The sequence below is a fragment of the Hypomesus nipponensis genome, chromosome 21, assembly GCF_054491055.1.
Source record: "Hypomesus nipponensis isolate SF chromosome 21, ASM5449105v1, whole genome shotgun sequence".
NCBI lineage: Eukaryota > Metazoa > Chordata > Actinopteri > Osmeriformes > Osmeridae > Hypomesus > Hypomesus nipponensis.
In genome coordinates, this window is record NC_140381.1 from 13,030,229 (window position 1) to 13,053,066 (window position 22,838).

General features: G+C 43.3%; 1 protein-coding gene across 5 annotated transcripts in view; it reads left to right on the plus strand.

Moving 5' to 3' along the window:
• The window catches only part of abcc10 (ATP-binding cassette, sub-family C (CFTR/MRP), member 10), a 125,699-nt gene that overhangs the window by 82,368 nt on the left and 20,493 nt on the right, over positions 1-22,838 (plus strand). For 4 of the 5 annotated variants that reach the window (XM_084685740.1, XM_084685741.1, XM_084685743.1 and 1 more), the window contains exons 8-16: positions 587-758; positions 1,196-1,294; positions 10,785-10,974; positions 16,232-16,309; positions 16,391-16,576; positions 17,047-17,176; positions 17,957-18,149; positions 18,444-18,787; positions 18,950-19,119. In XM_084685740.1, coding sequence (XP_084541866.1) covers positions 587-758; positions 1,196-1,294; positions 10,785-10,974; positions 16,232-16,309; positions 16,391-16,576; positions 17,047-17,176; positions 17,957-18,149; positions 18,444-18,787; positions 18,950-19,119 — 1,562 coding nt within the window. The remainder of the gene's footprint in view (positions 1-586; positions 759-1,195; positions 1,295-10,784; positions 10,975-16,231; positions 16,310-16,390; positions 16,577-17,046; positions 17,177-17,956; positions 18,150-18,443; positions 18,788-18,949; positions 19,120-22,838) is intronic. The other variant, XM_084685742.1, reaches the window with a different exon arrangement.

Here is a 22,838-nt window from a genome sequence, read left to right on the forward strand (position 1 = left end):
GCCATTATTGCTTGCAGTTATATTTAATATTGTCACTATATTAAGCGAGAGCTTTCGAATTGTGTGTGCACGGATGCACGCTCGTTGTTGTCAGAGCTTCTGGATTGCAAATAACCAAAATGCAGATGTCTTAATATTCTTTCAAATTTGAAATGGTTGGTGAGAATTTTTTTTTTACAATAATGAATAGGAAATATATTCTTAATTTCTCCAGTACCGAAAGCAGAACCGATAGCATCAGAGCTTATCAATACTACGGTCTTTCATAATTTAGTACCGAGGCCAGTTTAATACTGGGTTTTGGTACCCATCCCTAAACTTCCACCTGTGGTAGCTGGTATGGGAGTGGAAAAGGGAGCCATTTATGCTTGTGCTTTATTTCTGAGTGCCAATAACGATACTCACTTCCCAAACAAACGTCCAGGTCCATGTGCCTTCTGCAGTAACACCTTATCACAAATTTGGGGATCAGATATTTGCTTGATAAATTTCCAGTCATTAAATATTGGTTAAAAAAAAAAACCATGTCAAGCGTAGGTGGTGAACCCACGTGTTTGTAAATGTAATTCTTCATAAACGTCTGAAGGTGTGGAGGAGCTGTGTATGTCCAAGGAAGAGAAGATGGGTTTGGTCTGGCCACCCAGGAGCCCTGGATCCAACATGCAACAGTGCGGGACAACATCCTATTTGGAAGGAGCTATAACAGCATCTACTACCAGGCTGTGATTGAAGCTTGCGCACTCACAGATGACCTCAACGTAAGATGCACCCAGAATACCAAAGACCGTCAGTAAAATATCTATGTAATAGATCTCAGGCTAGCTTTAATGTTGTCTGTGCATCCTTGTATTTTAATGTGATGTGTTCCAACATACTGAGTAAATTAAGTCTGTAATGTATTAAGTAGTTTGACGCTTTTTATCCAAATCACTATACAGAGTGGGATTTTAACCTGCGACCTCTTGATCCTCTGTCTCTACCTTGCATGCTTTAATCACTGAGCTATACCATACCTAGAACACAACATTATTTTTGAGAATACGCCTGAAGTCTTTCTAAGAAACTTCCAGGGACATTTTTAAATGAGTGACGCATTAACTATAAACAAAGTTTGTATTGCCAATGCAGTTAAGTGCAACAATGTAGCAATATAGATATAGCTGGTTCCTATCTAAATAAATGCATATATTTTCAGATTTTGCCGAATGGTGACAGAACAGAAGTAGGAGAGAATGGAGTGACTTTAAGTGGAGGACAGAAGGCTCGTTTAGCATTGGCCAGGGCAGTTTACATGGTACGTACTCACCAAAAGTCTTATAGGGGTGATTGACTGGGTTTTTGGGGTATTTCACACTGTTCCTTAAGGTCTCCGAATAGGGTATATAATATTGGTTGGGCCGAAAATGGCCCCTGATACATCCAGTGACATTTTCCCGGGGAAAAACGTTTTTCTCCTTTTATGGTATGCTCATAAATAAATAGATGAGCTGTGCGCTGGTTTACAACAAGTGAAGCTGCGGCGCAAAGACGCAACACGGCCACAGCACTCACTGAAACAACGAAGGTGGAGACTTGAAATAAAAACGTACAAATAGATCTATTGTGTCTACACAACACTGTTTTCAACGGATTGACGAGATATCATTTCAAATGATTAGGTTTGTTGTTTCCACTTCTGTTCTCGAAGCAAACAGGATTGCCTTAGGTGGGTAACGTAGCACTACAGCTTAGCAAACAAACATCCATTGTGATCCAACTCCGCTTCAGTTAGCTCTAGCTATCTTGCTGAAAAATTGATCTGGACATGTATGTATCTAGAATTGTAGATTTACATGACCACAGGTTATTTATTTGAATGGGACACAGTCAGGAACATGAAATAACGTTATCCCCATATCCAATAAACTAGGCTAAATCATCACACATTCTACCTATGCTCCTGCGTTAGCAAGCTAAACTAGTTTACATGCTTACAGTCTAAGTGTTTTCGCTATCTAGCTGTTCTTGCATTCCTTGCAAATCAGCGTTAATAAAAAGCAGATGAGCTAGAGACTAGCTCATAGGGCTGTCCCCGACTAAGATTTTCTTTGGTCGACCGAGACTCGACTAAAACGTACAAACATTTACACAATCTGACTCAATGCCTGCTGGACATTACAGATTCAGCCGCTAATAGCCTACTAATGATAAGACTAGTATCACCAGTCATGTTGTAACCGAATGCCGATAGTATTTAGTATCTCTTACAATGTACTACAAATTAAAAATATTGTTTGTCGTTGTCGTCATCTGCCGCTTATCCGGGGGTCGGGTCGCGGGGGCAGCAACCTAAACAGGGAGGCCCAGACTTCCCTCTCCCCGGCCACTTCCACCAGCTCTTCCTGGGGGACCCCGAGGCGTTCCCAGGCCAGCCTAGAGACATAGTCCCTCCAGGCTGTCCTGTGTCTTCGCCGGGGCCTCTTCCCAGTGGGACGTGCCCAGAACATCTCACCAGGGAGGCATCCTGATCAGATGCCCGAGCCACCTCAGCTGGCTCCTCTCGACGCAGAGGAGCAGCGGTTCTACTCTGAGCCCCTCCCGGATTACTGAGCTTCTCACCCTACCTCTAAGGGACAGCCCGGACACCCTGCGGAGAAAGCTCATTTCGGCTGCTTGTATTCGCGATCTCGTACTTTCGGTCACTACCCATAGTTCGTGACCATAGGTGAGGGTAGGGTCGTAGATCGACTGGTAAATAGAGAGCTTCGCCTTTCGACACAGCTTCTTCTTCACCACGACGGACCGATGCATAGCCCGCATCTCTGCGGACGCCACACCGATCCGCCTGTCGATCTCGCGCTCCATTCCTCCCTCCCTCACTCTTGACTTGGGTCAAGATCTCCTCCCCGACCCGGATATTGTACTCCACCCTTTTCCGGTCAATAACCATGACCTCAGATTTGGAGGTGCTGATTCGCATCCCGGCCGCTTCACATTCGGTTGCGAACCGCTCCAGTGAGATCTGAAGGTCGTGGCCTGATGAAGCCAACAGGACCATATCATCTGCAAAAAGCAGCGACCCGATCCTTGGTGACAAAGGGCAGCCCTTGCGGAGTCCAACCCTCACCGGGAACAAGTTCGACTTACTACCGCCAATGCGGACCAAACTCTGGCACCGGTCGTACAGGGACCGGACAGCCCCGATCAGGGAATCTGGTACCCTGTACTCTCGGAGCACCCCCCACCTGATCTCCCAAGGGACACGGTTGAACGCCTTTTCCAAATCAATAAAACATGTGTAGACTGGTTGGGCAAACTCCCATGTACCCTCCAGGACTTTGCGGAGGGTACCTGGGCTCCGGACTAACTGTTTTTACTAGGAGCACAGTAGCCCCTGACTGAAAATTTTAGGAGCGCAAGCAGAACATTTAGGGGCACACCTTATATTGACCTGCAATGCATTTATTAATGTAACTAGAGAGGATACAATTTAGTGGCAATGGTTTAGAACCCTTTTAGGAGTGCTCAAGCACCCCTACATTTAATCTCAGCACCCCTAAAAATAACATATTTTTAAAAGATATTGTTTATTATCATTTGATGCTGGTAGTTAATGAAGAAAGGGACATCCTTGGTGTTTTCATCCAATATTTTGCATAATAATACATAAATGTATCAATTGTTATCCAGTGAAATTATGGATGAGCAAGGGGGTTCGTTTAGCACTTTTGCAAGGCACTGTATTCATGTCACATTCTCATTAGGGGCTGAGCCCCCCTAAAGGTCTGATCCTAGAATCGCCCCTGGGACAATTTCTGGGGAAATTGTGGGGTGTGCCTGCGTCGGTTGCAGATAGGTCAGTTTTTTTACTGTCATTTTTACAACTGATATACAGCGAAAACAACATATAAGCTTGAGTTTAAATACATTATTTAATGTGACATTATGTACTGTACATGCAAGTCTTAGCTAAATGACTTAAATGTATGATGCACACAATACTTGCTGAATATAACAGTGCAACAGCTCAAACACAGGCAGGGATACAGTAGCAACGCTAGTGCTAAATAAGTATTTAGTGGTAGGCTCCATGACGCCAGGTAACAATGGCTCGTGAAACTACTCACCAAAAGTACGAAGGGGAACCCACTTGTCTGGCAGATTACGACGTTCGTAGGAACCTAGCGAAAAATAGCCTAAACTTTCAGAGACTTTTAGCTAGGTTTATAGGTACCTAGTGAAAAATAGCCTTAACTTTCCTAGACTTTTAGCTACGGTACTAATACAAAAGGAACACTGATATCGCTGTCTGACTAGAACGTCGTATCTATGCGTTGTTGCTAACGTGCACACCCAATGAATTCAAAATGTGTAGGTCGCACATGCGCGAGTGTTTGTAAAAAATGCTCACACTGTCTCAAAAACTGGTCGCAAAATGCGCAGTCTGGAGCCCTGTGTACAGAGCTGGTCCACTGTTCCACGGCCACGCCGAAAACCACATTGCTCCTCCTGAATCCGAGGTTCGACAATCCGACAGACCCTCCTCTCCAGGACCCCTGAATAGACTTTCCCAGGGAGGCTGAGGAGCGTGATCCTTAAAGTTGGAGCACTCCCTCTGGTCCCCCTTTTTAAAGAGGGGAACCACCACCCCGGTCTGCCAGTCCAGAAGCACTGTCCCCGATGTCCACGCGATGTTGCAGAGTCGTGTCAACCAAGACAGCCCTACAACATCCAGAGCCTTAAGGAACTCCAGGCGGACTTCATCCACCCCAGGGGCCCTACCACCGCGGAGCTTTTCAACCACCTCGGCGACCTCAGCCCCAGAGATAGAAGGCCCCCCCCAATGTCCCCAGACGTCGGAAAGCGTGTTGGTGGAATTAAGGAGGTCTTCGAAGTATTCCTTCTACAGATCCAGGACGTCCCCTGTCGAGGTCAGTAGCGCACCATCCCCACCGTATACAGTGTTGACAGAGCACGGCTTCCCCCTCCTGAGTCGCCGGATGGTGGTCCATAACTTTTTTGAAGCTGTTCGGAAGTCATTCTCCATGGCCTCGCCGAACTCCTCCCATGCCCGGTTTTTGGCCTCTGCAACCGCCGAAGATGAATTCCGCCTGGTACACATCAGCTGTCTCTGGAGTCCTACCAGCCAATAGTCTGATAGGCCTCCTTCTTTGACGGCATGCCTCACCTCCGGAGTCCACCAACGGGTTCGAGGGTTACCGCTGCGACATGCACTGCGGACGCATCTCCGGTCAGCCGCTTCAACAATGGAGGCCCAGAACACGGCCCTTTCGGACTCTATGTCCCCGCCCCCCGAACTTTTTGACCTTTTGCCACATTTCAGGCTTCAAACATAAAGCTATAAAAAAAAAAATATATATATTTTTTTTTTTAATCAACAACAAGTGGGACAAAATCATGAAGTTGAACGAAATTTATTGGATATTTCAAACTTTTGTAACAAATAAAAAACTGAAAAATTGGGCGTGCAAAAGTATTTGGCCCCCTTAACTTAATACTTTGTAGCGCCACCTTTTGCTGCGATTACAGCTGTAAGTTGCTTGGGGTATGTCTATCTGTTGTGCACATCGAGAGACTGAAATTTTTGCCCATTCCTCCTTGCAAAACAGCTCAAGCTCAGTTAGGTTGGATGGAGAGCGTTTGTGAACAGCAGTTTACAGTTCTTTCCACAGTTTGTCGATTGGATTTAGGTCTGGACTTTGACTTGGCCATTCTAACACCTGGATATGTTTATTTGTGAACCATTCCATGGTAGATTTTGCTTTATGTTTTGGATCATTGTCTTGTTGGAAGACAAATCTCCGTCCCAGTCTCAGGTCTTTTGCAGACTCGATTAGGTTTTCTTCCAGAATGGTCCTGTATTTGGCTCCATCCATCTTCCCATCAATTTTAACCATCTTTCGTGTCCCTGCTGAAGAAAAGCAGGCCCAAACCATGATGCTGCCACCACCATGTTTGACAATGGGGATGGTGTGTTCAGGGTGATGAGCTGTGTTGCTTTTACGCCAAACATAACGTTTTGCATTGTTGCCAAAAAGTCAGATTTTGGATTCATCTGACCAGAGCACCTTCTTCCACATGTTTGGTGTGTCTCCCAGGTGGCTTTTGGCAAACTTTAAATGACACTTTATGGATATCTTTAAGAAATATCTTTCTCCTGGCCACTCTTCCATAAAGGCCAGATTTGTGCAGTATATGACTGATTGTTGTCCTATGGATAGAGTCTCCCACCTCAGCTGTAGATCTCTGCAGTTCATCCAGAGTGATCATGGGCCTCTTGGCTGCATCTCTGATCAGCCTTCTCCTTGTATGAGCTGAAAGTTTAGAGGGACGGCCGGGTCTTCGTAGATTTGCAGTGGTCTGATACACCTTCCATTTCAATATATCACTTGCACAGTGCTCCTTGGGATGTTTGAAGCTTGGGAAATCTTATTGTATCCAAATCCGGCTTTAAACTTCTCCACAACAGTATCTCGGACCTGCCTGGTGTGTTCCTTGTTCTTCATGATGCTCTCTGCGCTTTAAACGGACCTCTGAGACTATCACACAGCAGGTGCATTTATACGGAGACTTGATTACACAGAGGTGGATTCTATTTATCATCATTAGTCATTTAGGTCAACATTGGATCATTCAGAGATCCTCACTGAACTTCTGAGTGTTTGCTGCACTGAAAGTAAAGGGGCCAAATACTTTTGCACGCCCAATTTTTCAGTTTTTGATTTGTTAAAGTTTGAAATATCCAATAAATTTCGTTCCACTTCATGATTGTGTCTCACTTGTTGTTGATAAACAAATGAAAAATAAATGTTTTATTTCTTTATGTTTGAAGCCTGAACTGTGGCAAAAGGTCAAAAAGTTCAATGGAGGCCAATACTTTCGCAAGGCACTGTATGGACACCCTTATGTTTGAACATGGTGTTCGTTATGGACAAGCCGTGTCTAGCACAGAAGTCCAACAACAAAACACTGCTCGGGTTCAGATCGGGGGGGCCATTCCTCCCAATCACGCCCCTCCAGGTCTCATTGTCATTGCCCACATGAGCATTGAAGTCCCCCAGGAGGACGAGGGAATCTCCGGGAGGAGCGCTTTCCAGCACCCCCCCCAGAGACTCCAAAAAGGGGTGGGTACTCTGAGCTGCCGCTTGGTGCGTAAGCACAAACGACAGTGAGGACCCGTCCCCCCACCCGAAGGAGGCTACCCTCTCATCCACCAGGGTGAACCCCAATGTACAGGCGCCGATCCGAGGGGAAACAAGTATTCCCCAGCTCGACACCTCTCACCAAGGGCAACTCCAGAGTGGAAGAGAGTCCAGCCCCTCTCAAGGAGACTGGTTCCGGAGCCTATGCTGTGCGTCGAAGCGAAGCCGACTATATCTAGCCGGAATCTCTCTACCTCGCGCACCAGCTCAGGCTCCTTTCCCGCTAGCGAGGTGACGTTCCACTTCCCTAAAGCTAGCTTCTGCAGCCTAGGATAGGACCGCCAAGGCCCCCCCCTTCAGCTGCCACCCGTCTCACACTGCACCCGGCCCCCATGACCCCTCCTGTGGATGGTGAGCCCACTGGAAGAGGGTCCCACGTTGTCTCTTCGGTCTGAGCCCGACCGGGCCCCATGGGAAAAGGCCCGGCCACCAGGCGCTCGCCATCGAGCCCCAGCCCCGGGCCTGGCTCCAGGGGGGAGCCCCGGTGACCCGCTTCCAGCGGCAGGGGCAACTGAGAACTATTGTTTTCTTCATGGTAGGTTTTTGAGCCACGCTTTGTCTGGTCCTTTGCCTGTAACTTGTTTGCCTTGGGTGACCCTACCAGGGGCATGAAGCCCCCGACAACATAGATTCCAGGATCACAAGGACATGCAAACCCCTCCACCGCGGTAAGGTGGTGACTCGGGGAGGGGAAAAAAATGTTGTTTGTTTAAATGCAAATCATCAGAGCGCGTTTGAACTTGCAGCATGCAAACTTGCGTAGAAGCTGAGTGGGGAACGGTGCAACAGAGAAAGATTTTGTTGTCTTGGCCGGAGAAGATAATGTCATTTGATTTGGATCTTATAATAGGCATATTCATTTTTCAACCCAGCGCGTTAGCATGAGATAAGTAGGGCTAGGCCAACTTACGTTTTTCAGGTGGTAGGCTACATCATATTCAACGTTGAACTATGAAAAATAAACCGTTGTTGGCAGAGTTTGCATTCAACGTTTTTCGAGTCGCCCGGTACTTTGTAAATGTAAATGTACTTTAAAGGTGACATGACATGAAAACTTCATTTTATAAGGTTATTTAACATTAATATGAGTTCCCCTAGCCTGCCTTTGGTCCCCCAGTGGCTAGAATTTTCGATAGGTCTAAACAAAGCCCTGGGTGTTCTTCACCGCCTTTGACAAAATGAAGGCTCAAACGCTCTGTTTGAAAATCTCCTCCAAGTGACGTAGATAAGAGAAAGGTTACCTCCCCTCTCTCTGCTTTGCCCGCCCAGTTCATCTGGCCCGCCCATGAGAAACTGAGCTACCACCGTGCAATGCGATATCGGTTTTTCCTGGAGAGACATCATGGCGAGCAAACAAATGAAGCACAACAGTTGCTCAGTGCTTGGATGTACAAATGCAAGCACAAGTCTTTATTTAATTCCTTCATCCGAGCCTCTGCACAACCAATATCTCAATTTTATTTTCGCTGGAAATGCGCCGACACAACTTCCCAAAGTTGTGCATGTCTGCGCCAAACATTTCAGCCACTACTGTTTCCTCAACTTGAACCAACACAAAGCTGGCCTTGATGCAATTAAATTCTGGATCATTACTAAATCTCCGTGGTCAAGCTACAAACCTTGGACAAGTAAGTTAACTAAAGCTATATAATTTTGTTGCTTTACTGTATATGGTTACCTAGCTTGCTACCCTTAGAATGCGGCTGGTACATTAGCTCTGCAGCTAACAGCTGAGTTACTGTTGCTAACGTAAAGATAAACGGCATCAAGTGTGTGTGTGAATACAAACGCTGTAATGCCAGTGTTGTACACTTCTTTGTCATTTGGATAACCGTTATGCTGTTGGTGTTATGGCGTGCGCGATATTCGCCTTTCTCTACATTGAAATGACTGTGTGTGCACCTCTGCAAACCAGGGTGATCAGATGAGAATGGCTAAATTCGAGGCATTTTACAACAACGGGGGCTACGAGCCATCGATACATCCGTTGTAAACATTAGCGCATGTTGCCGCCCCTCTCCTCCTCATTAGCATTTAAAGCTACAGGCAAAGAAACAGCGCGTTCTGATGAAAGCTGATTGTGGGACTACTTGTAGTGGCTATAATTCTGTACCATGGCTGAATTTCGGGAAAGAGACTTCAGATACAGTATAAGGGGACCACTAAGGCCTATATAAAAGCATCCAAAAACAGCATGTCATGTCACCTTTAATTAAATGCTGCCAGACCACAGATTTATTTGCCATTTTGTCTAATAACACCGACAAAGTAGGCTATGGCAGAATTTGTAGTTCTGCAGCCAATTGTGCCTGTGCCGTGTGCAAAATACCAAAACAAAGCGCAGATTAACGAAAGGGGAAATAGTAACACCTTTTCTTTTAAATCATATATTTTTTGAGTTGCTTTATTTGTCTAAATAATATAATCTACAATTTCTGTAGAACATTTACTTAATTCAGCAATGATGACACAAGCGGGAATCAGATCTCACACTGCCATACGGCAGCTTGACTAAAACGATCTTAGTCGACCAAGAGCATATTGACCAGAAAATTGACTAGTCAACTGAGTGGGGACAGCCCTACTAGCTAAAATGGACTAGACGGGCATGGCTGATGTTTGTTTATACCGTAGCGTAGAAGATTCCTGTGCAGTTCGACCCTTGACACATTTGCGCAAACCATTTCACCAAGGATGGTTTTGAAAACCTGGGACAATGTAAAGCAGGATTTACTATGAAGCTGTTGCTGAAAAGAGGTGCGTTCCGACCTTATGTTCATCACAACCGCAAGCTGTAGTATGATTTTGTCGGTAACAGTTATTAGCAATGCTAACGTATCCTGTATACATACGGTTGGAACAGCACCTCTTTTCAGCAACAGCAGCTTAGCAAATCTTTCTTTAAATTGTCCAAGGTTTTCATTAAATACTGTCTTTGGTGAAATGGTTCGAGCAAATGAATAAATGTGTCGAACTACACAGGGATCTTCTCATAGGAAAACATCAGCCACGCCCATCGAGTGTCTTGTTCTGTGGGAAGATGGTGAAAAGTGTCAGGATTCCCGGTACAGCCTGGAACACTGCATTTATGGTGCTCCATTTTCAATATCTTGAAAACGTATTAACTTTCTTATTTGTAATTGCTGTGGAAGTACGGAGCAGTGCGCAGCTAGCTAAAACAGTGTCAGAGATCTACGCGACCTTCGTTCATGTTCCTGGACCAGAAAACCAGAGGGGGGGTAAATGTACATTTTGAGGCGTGACGAAGTTGATGCTGCAACTTGTGACGTCACAAGTTGCACTGTTTCAAACGCTAGTGTTTGGAAGTTGCAGTTTCAAAATAGTAGTGAGAAGTGAAATTTTAATAGGAAAGAGGTTTCAATGTACTTTGAGGTTCACTGTATGTCTATTTTACACACCAAACTGTCATTTTTCAACTATAAAAATCGTAAAATCGGTTTCGCAATCAATCGCCCCCTTAAATAATTTAATCAAATGAAACAAGATAAAAGAAGAACAAACTAAATAGCATGTTATTCCAAACATTATATATGTTCTCATTGTCTGTTCTACACACACTAGGAGAAGGACATCTACCTCCTTGACGATCCATTGGCAGCTGTTGATACTAACGTGGCCCACCACCTGATGGAGAAATGTGTTTTGGGAATACTCCGAAGGAAGACCAGAATCCTCTGCACTCACCGCATTGAGTTTGTGGACAAAGCTGATATGGTGATTCTTATGGACAAAGGGACCATCATAAAAATTGGTAATATCTATTAATGTCTATAGACATTTTTTTTTTTCATACATTTTCACGTAACACTAGAAGCGCCGAGCAGGGGTCATTTGTTGATTTGGGTATTGTTATTTTTTACTTTTAAAATGTTACCGGTGCTTAAACTGTGCCTGAACCGATACACTGGCGGGCCGCCACAGCAAAATCAACATAGAGGAAACACTGGAATTATTAGACTACAAGTCCCTCATTTCACAAGCTGCATGCGCCAACACAGTAGAGTTTTCTGTGATGATGCAGTCCAGTCCGAGATAGAAAGGTGAAAGTATCCGTGCAGGCCATGGGCGCGCTCTACCCATGGCCTGTACCTTTTTGGGCTTCTGGGACTTGAGCCCCACATGTATTCTCAAAAGCCCTGAATCTGTTAGGTTAATATATAACTTTGGGTTGTAATTTTCGGCATAGGTAAACTGTAGGAAAGTGTAAACTGTAGCTAATACTTTAGTCAGAGCTAGCTTGCTTGCCAACCATTGCAAATTTGGCTAGGTTTGAGCCATGATGAGAAAATGTTTTAGTTTTACTGGATGGAGTCTCAACTTGATGGTAGCATTGCTAGTCATATGTTGATGTAAGGTTCAAGATTGTGGTTTGATTGGTTGTTCTTGAGTATAAAAGGAATTGTGAAGCATTGTTCTGTGGATTCTTGATCTCCTGAGGCCTTCTCCTCAGCTCTGGCTTGTCCTAGTCCTCCTTCCTCACTTCTTGCTTTCTATCTCTGGTTTACAATAATCATGGTCGAGTAGGTAGGAATTAACCTTCATTGATTTCATTCATTTGCAATATGATTAAATGATTATTCTATTTAACCTTACTTTGACCATTCTTGCTCTGATTAAACCTGTAGAGTCAAATAACTAATTCCATTGGTATTGGCATTATATGGTTAATTTTAATAAAGTGTTCAGTTTCCCATCTTCCTTCAAACCATAGGTGAATTAGTTTTGGTTGTTTGGCCAACATTCACCCCCTACAATCTTTAAATACATTTGCTGAAACACCAGTTACAGGACGGTACATGGTCTTAAGTGAATTGTAGGAACAATAACCGATAAAAATACTTGTTGTTGGATTTCTATTTTTAGGCAATAAAAAGACAAAATACAATTTCAAATATAGCTGCAGGCAGCAATGGCGGGTTCCTCCTCAACATTGCAAACAATTTAAAATGGACTTCACCCAGACATGCATTTCCATAGCTATTGTGGTCTCAAACTCGCATAACTACATATGTGGCCTACGCATACAACATTTTAAGTCAATTGTAGTCATGGTTCATACAAAGATATTTGTATGTTTTTCAAAATGTTGAAAAACATTTTGCCGCCGTACATGGCGGACTGTAAGGGTCACCATCTCTCTCTCTCTCTCTCTCTCTCTCTCACACTCTCTCTCTCACACTCTCTCTCTCACGCACCATCGCACTCTCTGTGCATAGCGATGTAAAATGAACAACAACAATCAACAAATGCTGAGTTCAGGGGCCCGTTCTCCGTACGTCGCTTAGTCAGTTAGCTGGATTTGATTGTTGACAATTTATTATCTTGGATTGTTCGGTTCTTCGAAACTCATCCTGGACTTGCAGTCAGGTCCTTAAGCTTGAACCTGCTTGGGAGCAGGTTTATTTTATGTAAACAGGATTTGATTGCAGCTTTACTATGTAGCTAGAAAGCTGACAAAAGTATCTGAATTTGAATATGAGGGTTAGATCTGAAATATTTGTGTCAAATTTCATAAAACTTAAATATTTTGCTGTTGAATATGTCATATCTGAATTATTTTTACCCAAATTTAAAAAACGTGAATTATTTTGATCCAGAAATACACATTTCTGAAATTCATATTGCGGGAATTATGTGCTGCAATTTCAACATGCCAAATTTCTCAACGTTTTACAGTACTAGTCTTGGGGCTGCCGACATTTGATTTAGTGACACAAACATATTGAGGCAATGTGGACATTTACATAAGAACACCCCTTTCAGCCATTTTGTATTTGATTCAACTGGCTTCAGTAACATTTTTAAATACATCAATGATATTGGTGTCCTTTGGTTCAAGAGAAGAGGAATTTTGTAGGTTTTCCCAAATTATCACTGTACAGGAAAATCCATCATGGCGGACCTTATGGGTCCTTGAGGCTTTTTTGTTCCCCATGTGAAATAAGTCATGTTCACCAAGTCAGAAGAATTGGAGCAATGGGGTGGACATGCCATCACTTTGAAAATAGGACTTTAAGGTGTGGCCTGTGGCGCCCCCTACAGTCGAATGTGTCCCATATTTGGTGTGGGGGTACCCACTTGGATGTAGTATCACTGTTGCAAATTAGAAAATAGTTACCAATAGCATGTTGAGTTATTGTTGCGCAAGGAGAAGAAAAATAAATATAGCTGCAAGCAGCGATGCGGGTTCCTCTGCAAAATGGCAAAATATTATAAACATGTACACTTTAGAAGATCGAGACTTGGACAACGAGAGCAAAACTACTTCATGTTTGGCCAACAACAATAGGCTGAACAGGGATTTGAAGTCATGAGCATAAGGTAACAAGTCAGTCTCTCTTGCCTCTCTTGAGATTGTATGAATAGAAAGGGCAGAGTATTAGCTCAGCTTTGGGACCAAGGTTAAGAAACGGTTGACATTTCAAGGTGAAATTGCATGAAATTGTGCATGGTATTTCAGAATGTCATCCTGTTTATGTAAACAGATAATCAAAATGATGACAGGCCAAAAGATAATGGCTGGATTCCAACCTACTACCTTTTACAGGTCACCATCCCAGCCCATTGAGCTATTCTCAAGTGTTGAATATTGTCAGTTCAGTTACTGTATAAAAAAGTAAGCTGTTTCTCCTGTGGTAAGCATTGTTAGATTCAGCCAGTGTTGAAACTGCTCTAATTCAATCATATTTTGACACACCAAGGTGAAATTGTTTGTGGTACTTCTAGTGTTGCTTTCGTCAACAAAAATTATGACTAAATATCGTTGTCAACGAAACTTTATCAGTGACGAAAACAAGACGCAGCGTAAATGCTGGTGATGTGACGATGACTATAATTAAATGTATAATGCAATATCTATGTACTATGTACTCATAGTTTTTTTTTCAAGGTTGTTTGGAGTGCCATAACTTGTCATGGAAGGGAATTTCAAATCATGCCTAGCATCAGTGGAGATGTGTCCTGGCTTAGGTTACTTAAATTAATTTGTGCAACAGGCAAGTGATCCACCTGAACCATCAATTTACTTCATTAGAGATGACCATTAGAGTTATCTATACCATGGGTAGACTACAAGTAGCTAGCTACTATGGTAAACCTGGCTTGTTTTGCAGTCGTTTACACAGTCTCGCTAAACAGATGATCGGAGTGTTGTGATGGGCTCAAATTCCTACCGGAGGAACCCTAATAATATCAACAATTCCAATTAGGTTCCTCTTGATGGAGTAATCCTAATGAACTGACAACATAAGTTATACGACAGTTCTCCAGGACGCACACAATCTCAACTGCGGTGTGAAGAACATGTCCGTGCTATTCTCCAACATGCACTCTCACAATCACTGCTGATAGACGGCCTTTTATACAGCCCTATTTCTGATACCGTGGTGGCAGAAATTTAAAGGAAAATCAACATAGAGGAAACACTGAACAAAATAAATGTTGAGTTGGTATGCTAACTAAAGCTTCAAACTTTAACAGTTCTTTTGCAGAAAAATGACCATATTTGCCTTCTCTGGCAAGATACGACACCTCTCCTGACTTAGGGCATGTCCTGCACAGGAGAAAACTCTCTCTCAGATGTGTTGAAGAAGCCTGTACACACTGGTATGAGTTTGAAAGGGCAGACAAATTGGGGCTGTCCCGTGACCAGGGACTGATGTCAAACACGGTGCAACTCTCTGCTTTAAGAAGTATCTTGTGTTTCACTGCATGTATCAATCAATTCAACGTGCTTCTCCCTTTGCACTTAATCGTTTTGAAACATTTGTTGCGTCTTGCGATGTTGGAATCCTTGGCTGTGAAATAGATCCACACTTTCTACCGCTTCGCTTTAGACATTTTAAATGCACTAAAAGCTAGCTAGCTAACGATAGACTAGCAGAGCAAGTGTAATATGTTTACTAGCGATCATGTGCATTGAATGGTTAATATGATTTTACGTCTGTTTTGGTGAGCCCACAGGGTAAATATGGCATTTTAAAAGTAGCCTACATTTACGGTAGCTAACGGTAAACTACAGAGAAAGTGTGATATTTTTACGTCCATTTCGAAGTGACAGAGGGGAAATATTTCAGTCGGCACATCAAGTGGAACCGGAATTAGGAACCGAAATTTGCGTTCTAATACGGTCTGATTCCTACTGGTTGCGTTGGAACGGGTTCGATAATGGAACCGGGTTTCGGTACCCAACCTTACTAAGGAATTAAAGCACATCGAATCGCAGTCTTAAAATCCTCTCCCGGCGTATAACTAAGCAAATTATATTTTGTTCGAGATTGGTCAGCGGAACCAGGAAAGAATATCACATATCTGCCAACGTTATCAGAATTTGTCATGGAAAACCTGCTCGCGAGCAGGTTAGGTTCACAGAGTAAGTTACCATGGAAACTGACCAAAAGTTTTTGTTACTTCTCTTTCTGGAATGGAAAACCCGGAGCATGCCTTTTTTCAGGGCTAACAAACTCAAAGTTTTCACTAAACCCACTACCTGGAATACCCCCCAGGTGTCCCAGGCTCCTTTGATGTCACATCTCATTCCAGGTCAGGAGGGGATAAAGCTAAAGGAGGCATCTACCCTAAATGGTAAACTGTCCCTTTTAGAAGGGTCAGCTAGCTCAAAAGTAATTAAACCAATCTACTTCAAACAACCCCCCAAGTCATCAGCAATACCTTACAATCCTTTGAACTCAACTTTGTCTCCCCTTCCTGTAAAAGCAACATCCCCACTGTATAGATAGAAGGCCATAAAGATGCTCCAACCATCCTCCGGGGTAAACCGTCCCATAAAGCTTTCAGCACCTCAAAACCTTACTTAAACTAGTCACTGGCTGTCCATTATTAATGAACAAAGGAGCTTTAAAGTTTTACGACTATTATCACAGACCCCTAACTGCTCAAAAAGTAGGGAAACCAGCTCTGCGCTTCTAGTGTTAATTAGAGTGAAGAGACTTTAGACTTTAGAATTCAAATATATTTTTCTAAATGTCTTTCCTTTCGGTTTTGAACAGACATACCAGCAGAGATCCTTCCTTTGATGGAGGCAGTGACAAAGAAACGAAAGAATGACTGCAATGCAAAGGAAAAAAGTACACAGTAGCTGGATTGTTTTTATTCTTATTATTGAATGTTACGAAACCTATGACATTACTGATTTGTAATCCAATCAGATGGTATTGAGCGAGAGGAGGAACAGTGTCCATCCACTGACCTATGTGTGGTGGAGGAGTCTTCCTTGTCAGAGGATGAGCAGAAGCAGGTGGGTGGGCTGTCCTGGAAGGTTTACCACACCTACTGGAGGTCCGTGGGTGGAGTTCTGGTGTTCTCCATCTTTTTGTCCCTTCTTTTCATGCAAGGTACAGTACCTACTTGTTGTTTATTACAAAATGTTTCCCAAAATGTTCCTTGTCTCCACATCAATTTATTTTTTGTCATGTTACTCTTCCATCTTGATGCTGGTGTAACAAGTTGATTTACTTCATTTGAATAAAAGCTGCCCACCTAACCTATAGAATTGGTGTAGCTGGCTAAAGCTTTTGTTTATGAAGGTGGCCGTTAAGTGCAAGGAGTCAGTGAGTCAGGGAACCCTAATTTCTTCTTGGGAGTGGAAAAGTAAGGGAGGAAAACTAAGACAGAACTCAACTTATATTACAATTACAATTTTTATTTAGCAGATGCTGTTATACAGAATGTAAAGTATAACCAAATTGCAGTGGTCAGAGTTAAGGAATAGTCTGCATATACCAGGTACAGTGCAGAGTAACCACATCTATTCTTTGACAAAATTCAAATGTTACCATTTGATTTCCCAAATTCTTGTCTCCAGGCTCAAAAAATGTGTCTGACTGGTGGTTGTCCCACTGGATCTCCAAACTGAAGTGCAATGGATCTGGTCTGAGTCTTCGAACACCTGATTTCAGTACACAGCATCTGCTGTTCTTATCTGGAGGACTAATGTGAGTTCAATCACAAATGTTAATAATTTATTACACACTAAATGTATGTATTTATCTTGGCATGGTTAGCAAACAGTTGGAGCACTAACAGCTTTGCAACACAAGAATGAATGAGTGTGTATGCATGCATAATGCTTTAAAGGTCCCATGACATGAACATTTCACTTTAGGAGGTATTTAACATTAATTAGTTCCCCTAGCCTGCCTTTGGTCCCCCAGTGGCTAGAAATACTGATAAGATGATTCTTCTCCGCCTGTGAGAAAATGACAGCTCAAACGCTCAGATTTGAAAATGTTCCTCTTATGTCGTCATAAGAGGAAAGGTTAACTCCCCTTTTTCTGCTTTGCCCGCCCAGAGAATTTGGCCCGCCAATGAGAAAACGAGCTACGACCTGCAAATGCAATATAGTTTTTTCCTCAAGAGACAACATGGCTTTCAAATGAACAAAGCATGGCAGTTAGCCCCGCCTCTCTCCTCCTCATAGCATTTAACACTACAGACACAGAAATGGCACGTCATAAGGAAAGCTCATTGTGGGACTGCTTGTAGTGGCTGTAATTCTGCATCAAAGCTGAATTTTGGGAAAGAGACTTCAGATACAGTATTAGGAGACCACTAAGGCCTATATAAAAGGATCCAAAAACAGCATGTCATGGGACCTTTAATAGCTTGTATTAGCTTGTCATTGAAGCTTTACAGCTTCCCTCCATTAAGATGGAGTATCCACTGACATACAGCCTTTGAGAACAATTAATAGAGAGCATTGTATGTATTTCCAGATACCCGGTCGCTTACATGGAAATTGGCACTGTGACCAACATAAGTTCTGAGGTGAAGTTTTATCTGACTGTGTATGGTTGCATAGCCGTCACCAACACTGTCTTTACAGCAATTAGAGCCTTTCTTTTTGCCTATGGAGGCATCCGTGCTGCTACACTTATCCACAACAGAGTTTTGGACCAAGTCCTAAAGGTGAGTTCAGTCTATGGTAACACAATGGCTAATACAAACTGATTTTCATTTTGTCATGTTGGGGGTAGTTAGATACAAATGACCGTTGACTGTATTTTGTGAGAATTTCAGCAAATGCTATTTTCACTTTTCTATTCACATGTATGATATAACGCAAAATAATAGTATATTATTGTATTATTATTTATAATTATGAACTTATAATTTGTAATAGTGAAGATAGTAATGCTTATTGTCACTGCTCATAAACTCATTCCCCTTTCCTTTATTCTCCTTATGTGTGTGCATGTCTAGGCCACCATGGCATTCTTTGACACCACACCCCAGGGCAGAGTCCTGAACCGCTTCTCTTCTGACATGTACAGCATAGATGACTCTCTACCCTTCGTCCTCAACATCCTGCTGGCCAACATCTTTTGCGTATTGGGTGTATTGGTGGTAATGAGCTATGGTCTGCCCTGGGTCCTAGTGCCACTGCTACCCCTGGCCCTAGTCTACCACCGCACACAACGTTTTTACCGCTACACATCCAGAGAGTTAAAACGCCTGTGTAGTCTCACCCTCTCTCCAGTGTACTCTCACTTCTCAGAAACTATCACTGGTCTAGAGATGATCCGGGCTAGTGGCAGTGCCACAAGGTTTGTACTTTAGGATGTTTTTTAGACAGGTAAATTGATAAGTTAAGTCCTTGAATAGAATTACTGGGATGGACCAAAAGGCTGCACAGTGCACATTTTCAGATCAGCCGACATACATGAATTTATCAGTAATATGTTATCTTATATTTCTCATGGTTCCAGGTTTGAGGAAGAGAATGAACGCAGACTAGATGTGAACCAGCGCTGTCTGTTCCTTAGCAACGCCGCCATGCAATGGCTGGACATCCGTCTGCAGATGATTGGTGTTGCCGTGGTGACTGTCATCGGAATCATTGCAGTTATTCAGCACAAGTTCAAATACATTGATCCAGGTGATTTGTTGGCGTGTATCCATAATCTAATTTGTCTGCCATTGTGATTGTTTTTATGTGATCTTATGCTGTAATCCATAGTGTACAAATGCTATACAAAACATTATTTTGGGATGGGGCACCGGTGCGCTTTCACCTTTCAGCCTCAAGAGGGTATACAGCTGCATTAATCTTCTCATCGGAACATTGATAGGACGAGTGCAGTGCCCTTGCCCATGATGCAGCCAGTGATTAAGATGTTGCTTAGTTTATTTGATGACGAACAAATACACAGACAGATTCCTGGAATTATAAATAGATCGAACTAGTGCTGTCAGCTTAACGCGTTATTAACAGTGTTAACGCAAACCCATTTTAACGGCGTACATTTTTTTATCGCACGATTACAGTTCTTTTTGGCCTAGCAAACTTTGTAGTTTTTTTCACATGCTGTTGCAACAAATACTGACGTTAGAAAAACGACAACACCACACCGGATCTAGCTAGACTGGAAACAAAACAACAGGCACACCGCACACACTTGTTTGGGCTTGTGAGCCGGCTAAAGAGTAGTAGGCTAACGTTACGTTTTGAGTGGATGGCGAGCGCGAGACACCGAAATGGATGCCAATAAGATTCTGAATGGAAAGTTTACTTTAAAAAAGTTGCCAAATGGTTCCATTGACAAGACCAAAGTGATCTTTGTGTTTTGTCGTTGTGAACTGAGCTATCATCGCAGCACGTCCAGTCTGAAATACCACTTGATGGCCAAGCACACAGCTGATGCAAATTCTCCGCCCCCTCGTCAAAGCCAGGCAATTGCAATGTTGTGTTCAATGAAAAAAAACATTTGCACCAAGCAATCCGATCCACTTCTCCATGTTGATAAGAGCATTAAAATGAGAAAAAAATTATTTGACAAAAATAAATCGAGGACATTTAGTATAGATAAAATGTGCAATTTAACTATGACATTAATGCGATTAATCACGATTACAATTTTTTTATCGTTTTCAGCACTAGATAGAACATTTGCACCTGAAGTGACAGTATGCCCAATTTTTTTTTCTTCTCAATTGCAAACAGAAATGTTTAGCAAGTAAGTGTCCTCATCTAATCATGCCATAACGGCCACTGACCATATAATAGACCGATCAATAACTCATTGACGTCATGCTCCAGTACCATTGTGTGGCCTGGTACATCGGGCTGGAGGAAACTGCATTCCTGTCAAAGCGCTCCTTCATGACCTTCTGTACCGTGGCAATTGCTTCCCTCGCTAGGGTATGAGCCTCACATAGCCACTCACAAACACAACTCACTTATTCCAGCACAGTTTTGGGTGCAGGGCTAACAGATAAAGGAGTGAGTAGCTGTTCATTCATCACTTTCAGTGGACCTCTGACTGCATGGTCAAAGATGAGCTTGGCAGGACTGAACCCAAGAGCCTCCTGCACGGATTCCCTCACAGCAAACAACACGAAAGGCACCCCTTCATCCCAGTCTTTCTTGGTGTCAAAACAAAACTTATGCAACATGGACATGGTTTGGTGCCAACCTTCCATGGATCCCTGACTCTTCATATGTTAGGCACTAGATTCATTGTGTGCTATGGCCAACAACTTCAACTGCTTAAACAACTTAGAGAGAAAGTTGGATCCCTGATCTGTCTGCATCACATGGGGCCGACCGAAAGTAGAGAAATACTTAAAAAGAGCTGTTATTACGGTTTTGGACGTGATATTGCAAAGGGGGATAGCCTCAGGGTACCTCGTAGCTCTACACATCATTCTTAGCTTAAACTTATTACCAGTCCTTGTTCTTGGTAAAGGGCCAACACAAGTGATTATCACCTCTTCAAATGTTTGCCAATCACCGGTATGGGATGACGTGGGGCTGGTGGAATGTGCTGGTTTGGTTTGCCTATTATCTTGCAGGTATGACACATGTTGCAATATTGAACCACATTGGTATTCAAGTTTGCCCAGATGAAATCAAGTCTGTGGACCCTGTCATATGTTTTTCCTATACCTAAATGACCCAACCATTCGTCATCATGGGCGAGGGTCAACATGTGCTGACGGTATTCCATAGGAATCACTATTTGACAACATTTGCACTACAGTCCCAGTACGACTAGTCCACTTCCTCATTAGAAACCTAACAGCGTTTTTGCTAGCCCGAATGGGAAAATTGGTCAATGTCAAAGATTTAATTAGGGAAGGGTCAGACATTTGGCAATTAATCAACCGTTCACGACTGACAGCCAAACGCTGCCCACAAGCTCTTCTCCCATGGGCAAGTCCTCTTTCGGTTTCTGACCGAGTGCTGACAAGCGGGTGGTTAGAACAGTGAACGCTGTCAGTGGTAAACACAGGACAAAGTACTGACTCCATCAAACCTAACACATCACTCAGCCGGCGAGACTGTGCGCACATGACGACGCATGCCGGAAAGTCCTCAGGGAACTCACTAGCCAGGTCATCGGACAAAGAAGAGTTGAGGGAATACCTCTAATATAAGCATCATCCTACCACCTGCAATGTAATTTCTTAAAAGTAAGTCTATGCTCTTTACAGGGAGCACGGGTTATACACCTACACAAAATAAACCCCTAACGAGATCGGAGACTACATGCACATGTTGTAGAGGCACTGGCACACAACCCATCTCAATGCCCTGCAACATTACCTGTGACCCGGGTAATGCATCCAACAAGATTAGGTACCGTGCTGTGCCTGTTTCCCGTAGGATCTCCACTGGTTCTCAATCCGCTGGTTCTCAGTCCACTGGTTCTCAGTCTTACCAGTCAATGAAACAAAGCCCTTAAAAATAAAAGGAACATAACTGGGATCGACATTCTGGGGCCGGCCCACTCACAGTTCCAGACATGCTTCTCACCAGATCAACACCTTTGGGTTGTTTTTTGGTTTCTGGAGTCAGTGATTTACGTAGTAGTTTAGGACAAGCAGATATAAGATCTCCTGTCTGATGGTAGTAAGGCATAGTAGTAGCTAAGTATGTTGTGGAATGTGGCATCAGGAATGTCCTGTATCTGAATACTCAAACTGGTCACTACATTTCCATTTATTCATTTAGCAGACGCTTTTATCCAAAGCGACTGATAATAACAACAAGATGGCCCCAAAGCATTGCAGGTAGCCAAATCAAGAAGCACACATTGTGAACAACCAAAAAAGATGAATGAATCTCTAAGTGCAAGTGTACCTAGAAAAGCAAGCAACAGTAAAATAAAATAAGATTAAGATTAACTAAAATTGAATACAACAGTTTAAATCAGCTACCACTAACCAACAAGAGCAAGTTTCTAAGCAAGAGTCATTGTGATCCCTGAGGAAACTAGCATTGGGTTCAGTAAACCATTCCTAAGTACCGTTGTGTTCCCGGAACAAGTACGTCTTGAGCCTTCTCTTGAAGGTGGTCTGTGTCTCTGATGGAGGTGGGGAGTTGATTCCACCACTGGGGGGCCAGGCAGGAGAAGAGCTTGTGTTGGGACCGGGCGGTCTTGAGCGGTGGGACCACCAGGCGGTTGTCTGAAGAAGACCGTAGGTGGCGGGTGGGGGTGTAAGGCTGCAGGAGAGACTTGATGTAGTCGGGTGCAGTCCCGTTCACTGCTCGGAAGGTCAGTACCAGGGTCTTGAATCTGATGCGGGCCGTGATGGGTATCCAGTGGAGTGAGATGAGGAGCGGGGTAACGTGGGAGCGTCTGGGTAGATTGT